This window comes from Centropristis striata, chromosome 9 (genome assembly GCF_030273125.1).
Source record: "Centropristis striata isolate RG_2023a ecotype Rhode Island chromosome 9, C.striata_1.0, whole genome shotgun sequence".
NCBI classification, from domain to species: domain Eukaryota; kingdom Metazoa; phylum Chordata; class Actinopteri; order Perciformes; family Serranidae; genus Centropristis; species Centropristis striata.
Window position 1 is genome coordinate 17,432,447 of NC_081525.1, and position 18,145 is coordinate 17,450,591.

Here is an 18,145-nt window from a genome sequence, read left to right on the forward strand (position 1 = left end):
GAGAGAAAGCAGCCACCTGTTTAGTGCATGTTAAACACATGCAGTCATTACAGCGGGTGAAGCTTAGCAGTACTGCGGCATGTAGCATGTTTATCGTGGAGGGATTTGGTTGGTAATAGCTTGAAGAGATGAGGCTTACTGAGAGGATATAAAGAATGTTTCCGGTCAATATGCTGTGAGCCCCCATAGAGGGACTAATGCAGCCAGGCGATGGGCACATTGACCGGCTCAGGAGCAGCCAATGTTGAAGAGGAGATGCAGCCTGAGGGGGTGAACGCCTGTGTAGATATCAGTAGGTGCCATCCATTTTCAGGGAGGTTGCTAGGTGACCTTAATAGAATCTAACTGGCACAGGAAGAAAACATTCCTGTAAGCGAATCTGCACAATTACCAGTCGTAGCAGGGGCTTTGAGCTGGTGTAGCTCCTAGGTAGGCCAGGTTGGCGGGAGAAGCGGAAACTCCACGGGGCGGGATTTACTGATGGGGCTATCAGCCCTGCATTGAACGGTCACCACGGCTTCTTTCAGTCTGCCTGGGGTTCCAGTGGGACAACAGTCGGTCTTTCTCACTGCTGAAACGGGATCGGAGTGGTGAGCTCGGTGGTCTCTGTTTTAATGATCCCCTGCTGAGGCTCTCTCACTGTACTATTGTGGGTAAACACTGATTGTGAAACAATTTCTCTGTTTTATGACTTTGCCTATTATCTTCATCCCCCTGGGCGTCGTATGCAAACATCTACTGCAGCAGCGTATAGATTCTAGGATAGAGGACACACTTATTATCCAAACTAAACACACCCTGTGGTTTTTACCCTTATTAAATGATCTTACTCTACCTCTGGACAATGTCTGGACAGTATCAAGTCTTGAGGGATAGCCAAATAATTTTCTCTTCTGTTAATGGATAATTAATGAGATAGATATAAAAGAACTGCTGTGTACCAGACAGGGATGCACCTAAATCCAAATAGGTTATTTGTGAAAGCCCAATGGCTATTATATGAAATGTTTCCGTTAACTTTCTAATTTAAAGGCCCAGACAAAATGTTGATAAATACAATCGAAGCATCATGATAAAATTATCCCCTTTATCTGAAGGACTTTCTTTCTTTCCATACATGTTTATCATAAATAGTTTGGTTTCCAATGCAAGTGACAAGACATGTTTGTTTGTTTTTTATGAAAAACGAGTGAATTATCCTCATTGAACCATGATCTGTGAGTTAGTAATGGAGTTAATAATGAAATATAAACAATATATATTGGGATTTTTTGGTTTCTGACACTTTTGGATAATTAAACATGCCCCGAGTCAAACTGACCCACAAATATTATTGCTGTTAAGGAGGGACTTTTATCTGAATACAGATGCAGAGAAAATGACATCCCTGCACACTTCTAATACTATATTAGCTGAACGGTTAATACAATTTCACAACAGAAAAAAAACATTGTGAAATCAAGATAGGCTGCTCTCTATCTCTATCTCTGTCTCTGTGTGTGTTTCTCTCTCTTTCTCTGTCTTATCTTTTTTCTTTTTCTAGTCAAAGCCAACAGCTGAACATCAGAGTAAAGGGGTTTTACAGATGAGCCATGTGGTGCCTGGGACACTGGGTGAGTCATCAGACTCTTGAGGGAGCCAAGCTGCAGAAAGAGGCACAAGGTGAAAACCCCAGTAAATGATGTTGAACTTCGCCATTAGTGCTTTAATTAAACTTGTTTTGAGACTAAAATTAAGCTTAAAAAGTAGCTGTAAACCGCCTTATATATTACACCATGACCACGGAGAGATCCTCCCTTTTTATTAACCGGACGCGTTTTATCTGAGATCCCGGGCTCACCTGATGAGGACGATGTGAAAGCAACACTGTGGAAATTACCTGAGACAGAGGATTTCAATTGAAAGGGCACTATGTATTATATGTGGGAGATAGAGGGCCGAGGCTGTAATGCAGAGTTAATGAAGTTTCTGAGAGGTCACTGACTGGCCACACATGTTCATACTAATATTCAAAAGCTACATCCACAATTTACATTTCAGCCCCGTGACGCCGTGATAACTCCCTTGCACCCTTCTTTGTAACTCACCAACTATTTCAATGGACTCTTTGTTGTAGAGTTTTTTGTTCCAGTAGAGCATCCGCAGGAAAGGAAAGGAGGTGAGGAGGACGAGACATATTCCCAGGAACATGTAGCCTGTGAAACTGGCAAAATCAATTCCCTGTAACACAAAAATAATCATAATAATAATAATGTGTTAGACAACACAAGAGTGATCAAAGAATACATTCAGATAGAATGGTGGTAAAAAATTTAATAACCATTAGGGATGGGAATAATTAATCGATGATCAATTAATGGTCGTTATGAATTTGGTCGATTATGTGGAATTTTTAATCGGTCTATGTATTTTTTATTTTAATTTTATCTATGACTTGGTATCGTACGTCAATAAGCCAATGAGCTGAGAATTAAGTTGGATAAAGCTACAGTTTGTAAACTGAAAGTTCCAATAACAATTATAAAACACACAGAAATACAAGAGGATTAATTTGAGAAAAACTAGCTTACTGTATCAAACCTTGCTAGCATGAATTACAAGGTTTAATTTTATCCAAAACTTATTTAAACACAAAACACACTTAAATATGCAAGATTACTGTGAAAACTAACCTCATGCCTCTTCTGGGACATAAACATAAAACATTGAACTCCTCGACATTATCTTTAAAGTTTAATCTTACTTGATTTAGTTTAACGATCGACAGGAAGTCTCTTTTCGTCCTTACAAAATAAAAGCGTCCGATATCAATTTAATCGATATCGATTTTTTTTATTCTGCCCATGTATGCATGCAGCAATTAATCGAATAATTGATCGTTAACGTTATAGACGTTTGAGTTGGTAGGTTTCTTCCAAACGCCCATCCCTTATAACCATCATTAATAAATTGATATTTATTGAAACTTAAGTGAATTGTTCTTTTACAATTAACTCACAAATTAAATTTAGTTTTAAAATTTGTTTTAAAGATGGCTATTATAAAGATGTAACTTATGATTATAGAACCTTGATATTTTAATCAATGTAAAGCATCTATAAACATTTAGATATTAGCGATGCACAAATAATCACTTTTATAGATCACCAATTAAAGATTACACAGGGGCAAACTTGATGCTTTATAAACTATTTAATGTTCAGCACTGACACAAATAGCATCTCCTGAGAATAAAGTGAGGACGCTTCAACTGAACTGTTGATCGTTGGAGACAAAGAAACAGGATGTAAGCTGGAGGTGTAACTACTAATTTATATAACTGTAATATTCAAGTAATTATAGTTTGGTACATCTGACAAAGAATGGAGGTGTTAAGGTGTGTACAGTGGCATTTTAAGCAATATAAGTTTAAATTTGAGAGCAGCCGGAGGAAATGAAAAGTGAAAAGCAAATAATGTGATTATTGCACACAAAAGGGCAGTGATAATTGCATCCTTAAGGTTTTTTTTTTTTCATCTCAACCAAGCTTTAGTTTGGCACAAAGCTCCTCTTACTTCCTGCGTCAGTAAGAAGTAGCAGCTCCCAGCTGAGGCTGAGAGAACACAGTTTTATCTGACACACACTTGGAAGTGTGTCCTTGTATGACATTACCTTATGAAGATACAATTTCTAAAGAGTCCAATTTAAAACCCCTAAGATGTTGTGAGTGATTCATGCTGTCTTTATTTCTTGCACAGTGTGAAGAATAGAACTAGAAGGTATTCTCTGATGTGAAGTGGTTAATAGTGACCTCTACAGGATTTGCAATTTCAAGTTGCAACAAAGGTCTAAGACAAAGGGAGAGGAGGGAGGGGGACAATGAAACATGCAGCAGCATAACCCAGCAACTGGAAAATGTAACCCTTAAAGACCCACATAGACCAAATGGTCTTTTTAAGGGCGGCAGGGGATCTTTAGGGGGAGATAACTTGATTGGTTATGACATTTAAGAGATTTCTGCAAGAACTGCAATTTCCTGGGATTTGATGGCAAGCACTTCTGTTGTGTAAACTGCTGAGAAACCCTGTTATTGTCAATACATAAGGGAATATATTCATCCTATGAATGCTCTAGGTCTCTGGTTTATGGTTGTAAAGTTTCATCAGGCTGAGATCACAGTAGGTCTATACAATGAGCTCAAGTTTCAGAAAATGGTCCAACAATGGTTTAATGCTACTATGGGGTCTAACATCGTCACAGATACATAAAATCGGGCTTGCTGAAAAGAGTCTCAGCTTCGAGTCATACCCAATGTATGCTATTTCAAGACTGTTTAGGGAGCCCCACCACACATTCGTACTGCATGGGGAAAAGTGTATGGTTTTGCCCCAAACTGCATGGGATGAGCATAATGTGTTTCATTTTAAAAGCTTTTAAAAACCCACATGTACAGACTGGCATTTGTGCAATAATTCTAATGTTTTTACACATATTTTAATTTTTGTTTCTATTATTTTATCTATTATTCTATCCAATGCTTGTTCACTGTTTTGATGATGTTCTCTTATTTTTGTTTTAATTGTTGTATTGCCTCAATGATATTGTATTTTGTAACCCTGGTTTTGAAAGGTGCTATAGAAATAAAGAAATAATAATAATGATAATGTGGGCATGTCTGTAAAGATTTAATCTCAGTAGAACCTATTTTCATTCAGATATCTTGAGACCCCTTTAGAATTGTCCGTGCTATTCCCCTTACCAAAATGTAGCCTCGCTTACAGTGTTATTTAGCGCCCTTTCTGCCAAGATATCATGATTTGGTCCAAATGGATTCCTTAGTAGTGTCATGTGCTCCCAGTATCTTCATTGTGGCACCCACTACAGCCTCTTAGGGACAATAATGTGGGCTGGGATCACCAGCACTCTTGCGGGGCTCAGTGAGTTAAATAAATCAGTCAATTCAATTCAAATATTCTCTCACATATAATAAAACACCAAGAATTCATCTTTCAATCAAGTAAAGAGTTTGAATGATTTGAATGTCAGACCTTAAGTAAAATCTCAAACGATCTTAAACACCTCATCAATTATGCCAGAGATGTAATGCGTAGCTTCACACAATCTGATTTCATCACTTTGTCTCCTCATTGCACCATTCAAACTGTACAACTCTGACTCCTCCTGTGACTTGAGGGCAGATTGTGAGTCGAGGATAGCTGTTGTGAAAACTTTTGCCATTGCAAGTGAAAGTATCAAGGCTAGCAAATCACCAGGTAGTGATGGGTACAATGGCCTTTCAGAAGGCGCTAACACCTTTGATTCTGTCCTTCTTGGACATTGGTCATTAAATTGTTCAATGGCAAGACTCAAGAGCGTAAACCACATAAGAGTCTTTGTTTTATGTTTGTGTTTTGCTGTAATGTATCTCTGTTTGCAGTTGTAAACTGTGACCCCAGTGTGTCCATATTTCAGAGCCAAAGTAAACGCTTCTTCTGACTGGTTGGAGGAGTTCCATTTGGCAAGGAGAGGTACTAATGTCCCTCAATGAAATCATACCAAAAGATTTTGTATGCGCCATGCTACCTTGCTCTGTAACAAATCAAATACAAGGACACTCTGACGAAGGGCAGAATCACCCCGAACGCACACCTCACAGCTGTGCCATTCTTTCTATCTCTTTCTCCCGGAAATCCCCTTCACACAAACAAGCAAGCATGCAAACAAACAAACAAAACAGGAGAGCAAACCATGCATGCACACACAAGCTGTCCTTATCAGGGGCCAGACATGACTGAATGAGTGCGCTGCGTCCCCCCTCGGTTCTGTCATCTGGGAAACACAGCCAAGACAAACTGGACAGCAGGCCGTGGGAGCCCGGGGTGGTAGGAGCTACTGTAAACCGGAGGAGACCACATACTGCTGCACCCGCAAAGGCTAAAATGTCACACGCAGTGAACAGATGCCGCATCAAGAAGCTGGGAAAATGTCATGTCTTCTAGTGATGTAGCATTACGTCCCTCCGAGTATAAGACGAGTGAAGGTTATGAGAAGAGCCTACAAGTCATTGCCCTTTTCAGAAAGCGAGAGGGTGCTCTGATTAACGCAGCAAAATGTTGTGACGGCTTTTAACTGACATCACTTTTGTCACAGTCTCTACAATACCACTTTCCTTTTACCATTTACGTTGCTAAATATCATGAGGAGTAAAGAAGTACACTGCCTGTGTCAATTAGGCTGACAAAAATATCTATATACAGCAATAATGTGTTATATAGCCAGCGGCCAGGAAGTATTCAGATCCCTTACTTAATAAAGTAATAATACCACACTGTGAAATTACTCTACTACAAGTAAAAGTCCTGCATTCAAAACTTACTGAAGTAAAAGTACAAAAGTATCAGCATTAAAATGTACTTGAAGTATCAAAAGAAAAGGTACTCATTATGCAAAATGGCAACTCTCAGATTGTATTATATGTTCTAAATATGTTATTGGATTTTACAATATTATTATTATTATTATTTTTATTTATTTATTTTTTTTAAATATATTTTTATTTGAATTTTGTATAAGACAAGTTACAAAAAACAGACAGAGTAGAAACAACAAGCAAAACAAAACACACACAACAAAAAAAAAAAAAACAGGGCATATTTAAAAACAATAATTAAGTACACTGCTGCATCACTGACATTAGAATCTTAACAAAACTACTAAACAGAGATGGTGAAGGTGGATGGCACTCTATGAGGTCCCTTGCCGGTCAAGATCAGTGTTATATTTATCAAGATGAGCCAGAAATGGCTGCCATATATCCGAAAACTTATTAAGATTGTCCATCATGCTATATCGAACCTTCTCCATATGCAAAACACCAGTGAGCTCACCTAACCAGATCTTGGTACAGTACTGAGGTACAGTATCTGACTTCCAGAGTTTTAAAATCATTTTCTTTGCAATTACCATTCCATACATAATTGTGCTTTGCACTGAAACTCTATGTTTAAGTAGAGAAGGAGAAACCCCAAATAATGCAATCAGTGGGTCAGGTTCAAACACACAGCTGTACATGTCAGAAAACCACTTAAATATGTTACACCAAAAATTATATAGCTTCGGACATGTCCAAAAGAGGTGAGTCAGAGAGCCCTCTGCGCATTTACATCGGTCACAAAGCGATGAAATGGTGGGAAAGATTCTGTGCAGTTTAGTTTTTGAGTAATGAAGCCTGTGCATCACCTTAAATTGGATCAACTGGTGCCTGGTGCTAATAGAGCAAGATTGGGTCCTGCCAAGGCCCTCCTTCCAAATATCATCTCCAATCTGCATTCCCAACTCCTCCTCCCAGGAGTTCTTCAAAGAGTGTGAAGCACAAGACGTCTGCTCAAAAAATATATTTACAAAGCCAGAGACTAATTTTCTAGATTCAGGTGGACCCAACAAGAGCTTATGAATCATTTTATCTTCTGGAAGAGACTCAAAGTTAGGCACACATTGACGTACATAATTCCTAATCTGCAAATATCGGAAAAAATGTGTTGTGGGAAGAGAAAACTTGTTTTGTAACTGAGCAAATGTGGCAAACTGTTTATTAATATACAGATCTTTTAGAGTGACCATACCCTTTAGCCTCCAACTGCCAAAAGACCCGTCTGAGAGGGATGGAGAGAATGCATGATTGCGGTGTATTGGGGCATGCAGAGAAGTGTCTGGAAGTTTGCAGCTCTTCCGAGTTTGCTGCCATATTCTTAAACAATTAAAAATGATCATATTATCCATTTAAACAGTTGCAGGAGGTCTGGGTTTTGAGAAAAGAAGTGCAGGGAGAGAAGTGTTTTTAACACAACTCATTTCTATGGCAACCCAGGGGGGAGTCTCGGCAGATACCTCCGTATTATATCCTTCCTGCCAATAGACAAGGGCTCTAGCATTCGCTGCCCAGTAGTAATGCAGGAAATACGGCAGTCCTAACCCACCCATTTCCCTCGGTTTATGTAGATGAGTTTTTGAAATTCTGTGCGCTTTAAAGCCCCAAATAAAAGGTAGAACTATCAAATCCAAAGATTTGAAAAAGGATCGTGCCAAGAAAATAGGTAAATTTTGAAAAAGATACAAGAACCTCGGCAGGGAAACCATCTTGATGGCATTTATTCGACCCACCATAGAAAGAGGAAGAGTCCTCCATTTTTCAATGTCCCTCCTCAGTTTTTCCACTTTCTCAAGAAAGTTCAACTTAAAAATTAGTTTAGGGTCTTTTGGCAAAACTACCCCAAGATACTTCAGTCTGCTTGTAATTTTGAACGGGAGATTATGTAAAAATTCGATGTTGAGATCCGCGCCCAGTGACATGAATTCACTCTTCTGCCAGTTAATTGAGTATCCAGAAACTTCACCAAATGTTCTAATAAGATCCAGCAAAACAGGAACTGATTTCTCTGGTTGTGATATGAAGAGAACAACATCGTCCGCATACAGGGAAATATGGTGATACAATATTATTATTGATGCATTTATGTAAGCAGTGTTTTAATTGTCTCAAGGTGCTTATTCAAACTGGAACCTGATAGTGTATATAGGGTTTACACTGGATACTGTACAACCACAAAAAAGGCAACAGAGAATGCTGCACATCCAGTCAACACAATGGACGTTCTCCAGGCCTGCACAGATTGATATTTGACTGAAGGGGGTGGCCAGTCGAGAGAGTAGCATGGATGTATTATAGAAACAAGTTGCAACTTCTGGGCCAGAACAGTAAAGCCAAGGCGGAAGTACCTTAATCCTGCATTCTTTCTAGTGGCCAGCAGGGGGCGACTCCACTGGTTGCAAAAAGAAGTCTGACTGCATGCAAGTCAATAGGAAAATGGCCCTATTCCTGACTTGATTTATTACTTCAGCAAACATTCTCATAATGAGTCAACGGTGTCAATTGTTAGTTTTAAGCGTTCTGTAGTACAGTATGATGTTCCTTTTGTAAATGATGGTCCAATTCGGAGTAAAATAGATGATAAAGCAAGGTAGTCTTTAGAGAGTGGCTACCTAATGAGTGACAGGTTTCGTGTTAGAACGTTTAGCCTTTCACATTGCGTTTACACTTCTTCAAAGTTAACTGAAACATTTTGGTCACTTAAAAATATCCTGTTCAGTGTTCAGTTGGACTAAAAGACGCTCTAAGTAGTCGGCTATTAATTTATTAAAACGTTTTTTCCATTGCTAACCAAGCTAGTTAGGTAGTGCTAGCTGATGACTTAACATTTTGGTCGCATAAAAATATCTTATTCAGTTTTAAGTTAGACTAAAAGACACTCTAAGGAGTCGGCTATTAATTTAGAAAAACTATTTTCCCTTGCTAACCAAGCTAGCTTGGAAGTGCTAGCGTTAGCTGATGACGTAGCATTAACCCTGCTCCTGAACTGTTCTACGGCCTTAAACCAAGATGGTGAGAGCCAAAATGATGAAGTCAAGGCTTCAAAGCAGCAGTCCATGAACCACTGGCTGGCATCATGGTGACTACATCCACTATTATACGGTACAATATTTGTTCTGTTTATCTGGGGGGGGTTCTGAAGCTTTAGCTTGTTTCTCTGAATGGAAATGTGGTGGGACATTGCAGTGCATTTGCCCTTGTTGGTCACCCTAGCAATTACATCTCAGTGAACTTCCAAAATGGATTCTATACATGGAAAATACACCAGAGGATCGACTGCAAAAGAACTGGGCTTTTAAGTTACATGCTTTCACACTTTATTGCATCAGGAGTGACACTGTCTCCTTCACAAGTTCAATCAGACACTAATCCCAAAGAAAGGGTCTCCATCGTGCCCCAGCATGGCACTTATAGAAGACTAGAGCCACGCCGATACCAGCTGCTGCTGAGGTGCTGGTGAGTATGTTGAAGGAAGGGAAAGGTGTGACCCCACACGGGAATCAGAAATAATTAGATGTGCTAGAAGAGGAGACTCTTGGAGCAGCTCTGTTGCTTATTATGACTGTATGAACTGTATGACATAGTTATATTTATGCTAACAAAATGTATGAATGAGGAGATACAAATTCTAAGTCAAATCGTATAAACACTTTGCTACAGTCTGACAGTTAAAGCACCAGTCGGTACTGTAACACTGGGAAGGTACCTTGAAATAGGAAGGTTTTACTCTTTCTTTCTCCACTATTTTGACATTTTTAATTCATCTGATTTATGGTGGCAGCAGCAAAAACAGAAATTGGTTTCAGTGCCACAACATCTCCATTCATCACTTGCACATCAACATGAATAAGGGTCACAACCCACAATTGTATAGATACACAGAGAGATTGTGCTGACCGGAGATAACACGTGTACAACCCAGCAAACACAAATGATTAAATTTACCCACAGTGCATGACAATGAAATACTTTCTGTATATGCAGTATAAATGTGTATGCACTGCAAAGGCTATATTAAGTAATGAATGTCAGAGCTTATATTAGCAATATGAAGGCTTGAGAAAGAACGCACCACTGCCAGTAAACTCTCACCTTAAGGGATACAGTATGTGCATAAGTTTTAGTTCTCTAGTTTTTTTAGTATCTTAAAAAGCAATCTATAAAAAATTCTGATATTTCTTAATTAAAGCACCTGGCAAGTTCTAACTTCAGACTGCCAAGTCAATGAGGGCCTGCTGCTACACCTCAACCCTGTTTCCCAAAGATTACATTCCCATACAAGGAAACTGCATCTCCATTATTTTTCAAGGGGAACATATTTTTAGCAGACACAATGCAACATGGCCCACCTATTTAATAGAGGTGGGAATCAGCAGAGGCTCCACGATATGATTTTATCCCGATACTTGAGTCATGATACGATATTTTAAGAATTTTGCAATATGGTGAGTATTGCGATACAATAAATTGCCATTTAACTGTTTAACTGCATTTTGTGTCCACATAATTAAATTCAATTGAAAATTGAAAATAAGAGAAAATTCTCAGTCTATTCATCTCACTTCAGTCTTTTAATTTCTCCACAATGAGAGTCAAACCCACAGACTGACCAACAAAGTATTCAGTCAAACTGAACTGAACTGATATCAAACATGTATGGACGACAACAACTGCAGCATTTTCTAAAACTTTCCTTAACCCTAAGCTTCACTGCTCTGAATTTTTTTAAAAAGAAACATTAAAAAAAGCCTAACTTTGCAGCGTTATTTTGACAACTTCCTAACACGATATCCTGACGCACATGTATAGATTCCTTAGATCTTCTAGTTTATACCTGTATATTGCTAAAAGTAAGCTTGCTACGGCCTCAGAAAAAAAAAGGCAAAAATACTGATGGCCCGTCAGCTGTCTCAACGCTAAATATCGACAAATCACGACACTATGCTGTATCGATTTTTTCCCCACCTCTACTATTTAAGTACTCTTTATTGCCACCTGCCGAAAGCAAGTATGCATGGACAAATGGCTAAAAACTTTATAAAGCTGCAAAGAGTTGGGTGCAGTAATACTGACAGCATAGACAGAGGTTTTTTTTCAATGCCAATATCAAAATACTGCTTATTAGAGTTTTAAAGTGGTGCTGTAGTCCCTATCTGTTGCAGCAGATTTGTTTGGAAAAATAACTGTCAGTACTTGTTCTCAATGTGCATTTATTACTGTCGTTACAGTGATGCTCCTTTCATAATTACCCAAACACCTTGTCACAAGATGATAGTTTCAAAACAAAGTGCACTCTTTATAGACTGAGGAGTAAGATGCTGCCAACCGTACTGCCACAACTGTTCAGTGTCACACACACACACACACACACACACACACACACACATATGTATGTGTGGCATATATTAGAGATGTCATTATCTATCTATATTTGTGCGTGTGATAAATAAGTAACAAGTGATAGTATCATGGATTGGTATTAAAGGAGCATCCTCAAAAGGCTCAGTTGATCAAAAGCAAGGATGGGGAGATAGTCACCAATAAGTGAAAAACTGTGTGGGAAAATAATCCAACAGTTTAACAACAACATTTCTCAACACACTATTGCAAAAAATGTAGGGATTTCCTCGTCTACAGTCCATAAAATCAATAACGTGTCTCATGTCAGAAGCAAGGCTGAAAACAAACATTGGGTGCCCGTGACCTTCGGTCCAACAGGCAGCACTGCATTTAAAATTGACATGATTGTATAAAGGACATGACTAAATGGGCTCAGCTCCACTTCAGAAAATGGTTGTCAGTAAACATAGTCCGTCGCAGCTTCTACAAATCCAAGTTATAACATGCAAAGTGAAAGCCAAATATCAACAACATCCAGAAACGCTGCCAACTTCTCTGGGTCCGAGCTCATCAGAGATGGACTGACGCAAAGTGGGAAAATGTGGTGTGGTCTGCAGGTTGCATGGTTAACTTAAACTCATGTGAAGGCACCATTAATGCTGAAAGGTAGAAACATATGCTGCCATCCAGACAACATATTTTACAGGGACGTCTCTGCTAATTACAGAAGGACAATGCCAAGACATATTCTACATGTGCTACAACAGCATGGCACCAAAGGAAAAGAGTGCAGGTAATAGACAGGCCCACCTGCAGTTCTGACCTATCTTTCATCGAAAAAGGTGTGGAACATTATGAAGCACAAATTACAACAACAGAGACCCCGAACTGTTGAGATCTAAAGTCGTATATAACCAGTGGTGGAATGTAACTAAGTACATTTACTCAAGTACTGTACTTTAAGTAAAGTACAAGTACCTCACAATTTTACTTAAGTACTGTACTTGATTAAATGTACGTAGTTTTATTCCACCACTGCTTATATACGACTTTAGATCTCAACAGTTACATAAAATGGAAATACTCAAGTAAAGTACAAGTACAAGTACCTCAAAATTTTACTTGAGTATTTCCATTTTATGTAACTTTATACTTCCATTTCACTACATTTTGAGGCAAACATTGTACTTTTTAATCCACTTCATTAAACTGACAGCTTTAGTTACTCTTGACATGAAAATTGTGATCAATTTAAAGTGATAAGATGTTGTTGTTAAAAATTAAACCTCATAACTGTATATTAAGTAGTTAAAATGAGCCCTATCTTGAGGAAATGAATACGCTGATTACATAAATGCATCAATACAAATAATGCAAGAATATATTTAGAAAAAATATAACATTCTGAGTGGGTCCATTCTGCATAACGAATACTTTTACTTTTGATACTTTAAGTACATTTTGATGAGTTTTACTTCAGTAAATTTCACAGTGTGTTTTTAGTACTTTTACTTAAGTAAGGGATCTAAATACTTCTTCCACCACTGTATATCAAGGAAGAATAGGGGGAATAAAAATTCACTCTCAAACATTCAACAATTTCTACACTTACAGGGTGTTGTTAAAGAAAAAGGTGCAACACTGATGCAACACTGTAGTAAACACGCCCATTTTCTCTTTTGGAATGCATTGCAAAAATCAAATTCAAAATTTGTGTACATTTATAATTAAATTAAAGTGTACCAGTTTAAACATTAAATATGTTGTCTTTGTACTCAAAACTGATATAGCAAATGATCTCCCCTTTGCCATGTCAATCCCTGAACCACCTCTAGCCCTCGAGAACAGTTGGTTATCAACAAAAGAAAGATAAATAAAGGTCCAGAACTGACGTGAATCTATTTCCATTGACACCTTCCTCCATTTGTCATTCACCTGTCAGAACTGCACCATCTGTACAGCTTAAACAGCAATTTCCCCCTTTCATCTTGTTATTATTCTGTCACACATGACTCTTGAAGAGCATTATGTTTGCCTTACTAAGCGTCTGGTTCATGTGTCAGATTACACTGAGCTGATCTGTTACAGTGTATCAGTGTGAGTTTAGGCGAGAGAGCTGTGAAAGTGCCTACTTCTCTGCGCAGGTCCTGATTTGATACTATAATCACATTGGGTGGATCTCCGACAGCTGTGGCAGCCCCTCCAATGTTGGTGAAGATTACTTCTGCAATCAGGACATGTCTGGGGTCTAGATTAAGCACCTCACACAACCTGCAAAATCAGATAGAGACAGAAAAGCCCTTTAGCCCCGATTAGATTGCGACGAGTGGGAGAAATAAATACATCAATATAAAAAGGATATTGAATGATAAAAAGCATTGGTCCTTTAACATCCCAGCTGTACACGATTTCTGTCCTGCGGGCCAGGAAACAAATTAGGGCACGGTTTTGCCCTGTGTTATTTGTATTTGGTGTCTAATTTCAGTCAATTCAAATATCATCTATGTTTTTGACCTTCTGGCAACAAAAGCAATTTTTGAGAAGTGAATAATGGTTGACTGTATGTGGCTGAAAATAGAGACACTAACAATGAGGGAGAGACAAAAGTGGGCAGCACACATACAGCTGATTTGTAAAACACTGCACCACAGGAAATTGTAGCTTCTGTGTAGAAGTTCTGTTTTTAGGACGTAAAGTGTTTTTAGAGAGGAAATTGTTATCTATCAACGTGACTATTCAGATTAATACTATAGTGTTACGGACTCTGTCCAAAGGTAACAAGCCTGCGTACAAAAACTCAAATTACCACATTATATCTAAATGTTTGAATTACAATTTGATTACTTCGCCGTGGACTTCATACCGGAACACCTTTTTGTCTCTCCCCCCACCTGTGTGTGTTTTGATACATTTTTAACCCTTCTGTTATGTTGCGGGTCAAACTAACCCATTTCAAAGTTTAAAAAAATCTTTTAAAAAATAGTTAAAAGTATTTTTTCATTAAAAGAAAAACATTTAAAAAGTAAAATATTATTTTTTAAATCAATGTCATGTAAAACTACAGTATTTTATATGAAGGTCTTTCCAATGTTCATTAAAAAAAGTTTAAATATGCATTTTTTTACGAAAAACCAGTGAATTATCCTCATTGAACCATTATCAGTGAGAGGTAAAGAACACCACTGCACTAAATATTGATTGAAATGGTTAGTATTGCTGTTCCTGAGAAACGAACATAACAGGAGGATTAAACAATCAAATAAAGCAGGAGTGGGTCACATGGGAACGGACCTCTATTCAGAAATGTGGCCAGGAAGTCAAAAAATGGGATGATGATGGGATGAAAAAAACCTAATGAGCTACTATTTTTTCTGATCTAAATTGTTTTATTTACTGTGTTTATGCCTTAGAAATAGGTAAAAAGAAAAAATAATAATAATAATAAGGTTTTGTGAGTTCCTTAATTTTTTTTTTAATCTGTGGAACAGGTGGAAACAAAGTTTTGCCAGTATCACAAGTGTATCACTACCCAATAGGGCGCCACAGGAATGAGTTCTTAAACCCAGAAGTAAGTAAGTTAGCATTTTAGCACCCTGGGGTCTCTCCTCTCAACTCAATGAGGATTTTAAATGGGTTTTTGGTTAGAAGCCTGAAATAATGTTATGTGGTTAACACAAGTTCAAGAGATGTTCGCGTTTTGTTGTACAACATAAAACACGTTAGTAAATACCTCCACTTGTGAATTTTACGTGTCCATAAAAAGGCAGTTGCTAACAAGTGGCTAAATGAGACTACAGTGGTTGTCAGGGACATTAAAAGTCATCACACCGGACACAGAAGGCAACTCACACTAGACCACCTTACTGCCTCTAGTCGTGTTTTTCAGTGCTCTTGCAAACTCTTGTAGATTGTAAATTATGTTAATACACAATTTATTAGGCTACACATTTGCTAGCTTGTCAAAACGTCTGGTTAGCTTGTCGGAGACCGTCTGTAGTATTGCAGTAGTGGCATAGACAAATTCTTAATAGACCCCATGGAGATGCTACTTCCAGGTTGGCCCAGGTTGTAATTTCGTTTGCTCTCTATTCTGAATATAACAAAAAAACATTAATTTAATTGCATCGAGAAGAAAGTATGCATACTTCTAGTCCTATTTAGAAATGTTTCACCTGTTCTCAAGTATCTCTGCATATATTAATATATATATATATAAAATGTATTTGTTGTTATTCATACTACTATGTGCAACAACTTATTTAACCTATTTAACATGCTAAAATATTTTTTCTCCAATGTGCAATATCTCTAAAATGTAAAACACTCTCAGGAAAACAAACAAACACAAAAAATAATATATTAATAATAAATTGCAAATAGCAGAAATGTATGTTTATAATGTGTATATAATGTATGTATATGTCTCATTGTTTATATTCTTTATTCTGTGTTCTATATCTATGTGTCCGTATCTTGAGCTGCTTTGACAACTAAATTTCTCAACTAAAGAAATTTAAAGCAGACTATTTTTTTTTCTTATTTGCCTCTCAGGGCTTCCATAGCACACTGTAAGTTTGGGGTCCAAAAATATGCAAGTTCATTAGGTTGATTATTGGTGTCTTCAATTTGCCCATAGCTGTGAATATGAGTGATCAGCTGTCTGTCTCTTTGTGACAACCTGCCCAGGGTGTACTGCGACTCTTGCACAACATTAGGGTTGAAAAAAAGAGTTACGGACAGATGGGAATCTCAATTGGCTCTCATGTACAGTACCTGATGGTGACTGGAGTAAAAAGCATCATAGTGGTCACATTGTCCAGAAAAGCAGAGAGAATGGCAGCAATGAGGCAGAGGATGATGATCATAGGCCACACTCTCCCTCTGGATAATTGGTAAGCCTGCAGAGAGAAGTAATATGACCATGAGTCAGTGCTAATGGCAATTAGCAACCCATTAAGTGGATGTCTTGATTCACTCCCAGTATGAGTGCAGTTCTGACACTTCTGCAATGTGTTTCAACCTTTCAAAGTATCGAGAACGTCAGAGTGAAACATCATAAATGAGCACTTGAATGCTTAAATTTCCATTATGAGTCGAAGCACTAGAAGGGGTGGTGTACTCTGAAAATAGCCGTATAATATAGAATTACACACACAGAGTTTTTAATGCTAATACACCAGTCTCTACCCCATGGGAGCTGCTTAGGATGGCCACCTTTTTTTATGTAATAGTACAACGTGTCAGATCCACTAAGCTGTTCTCAGAGAAGGTATTTTAATTTGGAGTGCCAGCCCTTGTCCAACTCACACTTAAAATTCATGAGCCTGCATGATCCCTCTGTTCTTCAGGTCTGAGTGCTGCTGTACCTGAAGGACAAAGGCATTCGCCCTCCTTCACCATCCACGGAGAATATTCAGGATTAAAACTGAGCTGTTTCCTGGTGGTAGGAAGCCTTGACCTTGTACAGAGAGGATATCGCTCTTATCTTCTACTGTAGAGTATCAGACTTATTTGAGAATGTGAATCTTTATTATTAGCGTGGAAGGTGGGGAATAAAGTGTTTAAAGGTCTGTCAATGCATACCATGCAAAAACATGATTTATTCTTCTCTAAATAAGAAATACTAAGCATATTTGGCTCATTTCAATAGGCTGCACTGACCCAATTATATGAAAATTCACACAAAACAAAGGAAATGTCACTCTTGCCAGTCTATTACAGTGTTGTACTTTTGAGTCAGGATGTAAAGAGATGCAAAACAGATGAGGTCATCTTACATTACAAAGGTCTTCCCAAATTGTGCTTATGTCAAATAAGTCAAAATCAAAACTCCAGGCTTGTCATGTATCAGAGCTAAATTCAGAAATAGCTCAAAGCCTGTCGCCTTCGAGACAACTTGAAAATAGTGGGCAGCTATTTTCATAGACTTGTCTCTTAGTATCCTAAAGGTGAACATATATTGATAAAACATCAGTGGTGGAAGAAGTATTCAGATCCCTTACTTAAGTAAAAGTACTAATACAACACTATGAAATTACTCCACTACAATTAAAGTCATGCATTACACAATACACATTACACAATAGTAGTAGAAGTAGTAGTAGTAGTAGTAGTATTGTTATTATTCTTTTCTAAACAGGCAGAATATTTTATCATCAAACTGATAAACTCTGAATTTGATGCATTCATTTGTTATTTAAATTTTACAGTGTCCTGACTTTTTAGAATGTATATGACTGATATAATACTCCATGATCAAAACATCACGACTTTCTCGTTTTAATCATCTAATTCCATTATTTTCTGTGTGACAGCTCACCTTCACAGCACAGTAATCAAAGAAGCCAGTCTCTGAAAAAATGGCCACCAGCACCATCTGGAAGAAACAGGACACATTTG

General features: G+C 37.9%; 1 protein-coding gene across 1 annotated transcript in view; it reads right to left on the bottom strand.

The window, feature by feature from the left end:
• oca2 (oculocutaneous albinism II) overlaps positions 1-18,145 on the bottom strand; it is a 68,182-nt gene that overhangs the window by 30,972 nt on the left and 19,065 nt on the right. The window contains exons 11-14 of the mRNA XM_059340491.1: positions 18,066-18,122; positions 16,520-16,644; positions 13,879-14,017; positions 2,088-2,220 (exon numbers count right to left, since the gene is read on the bottom strand). Of these exons, the coding sequence (XP_059196474.1) occupies positions 2,088-2,220; positions 13,879-14,017; positions 16,520-16,644; positions 18,066-18,122 (454 nt within the window). The remainder of the gene's footprint in view (positions 1-2,087; positions 2,221-13,878; positions 14,018-16,519; positions 16,645-18,065; positions 18,123-18,145) is intronic.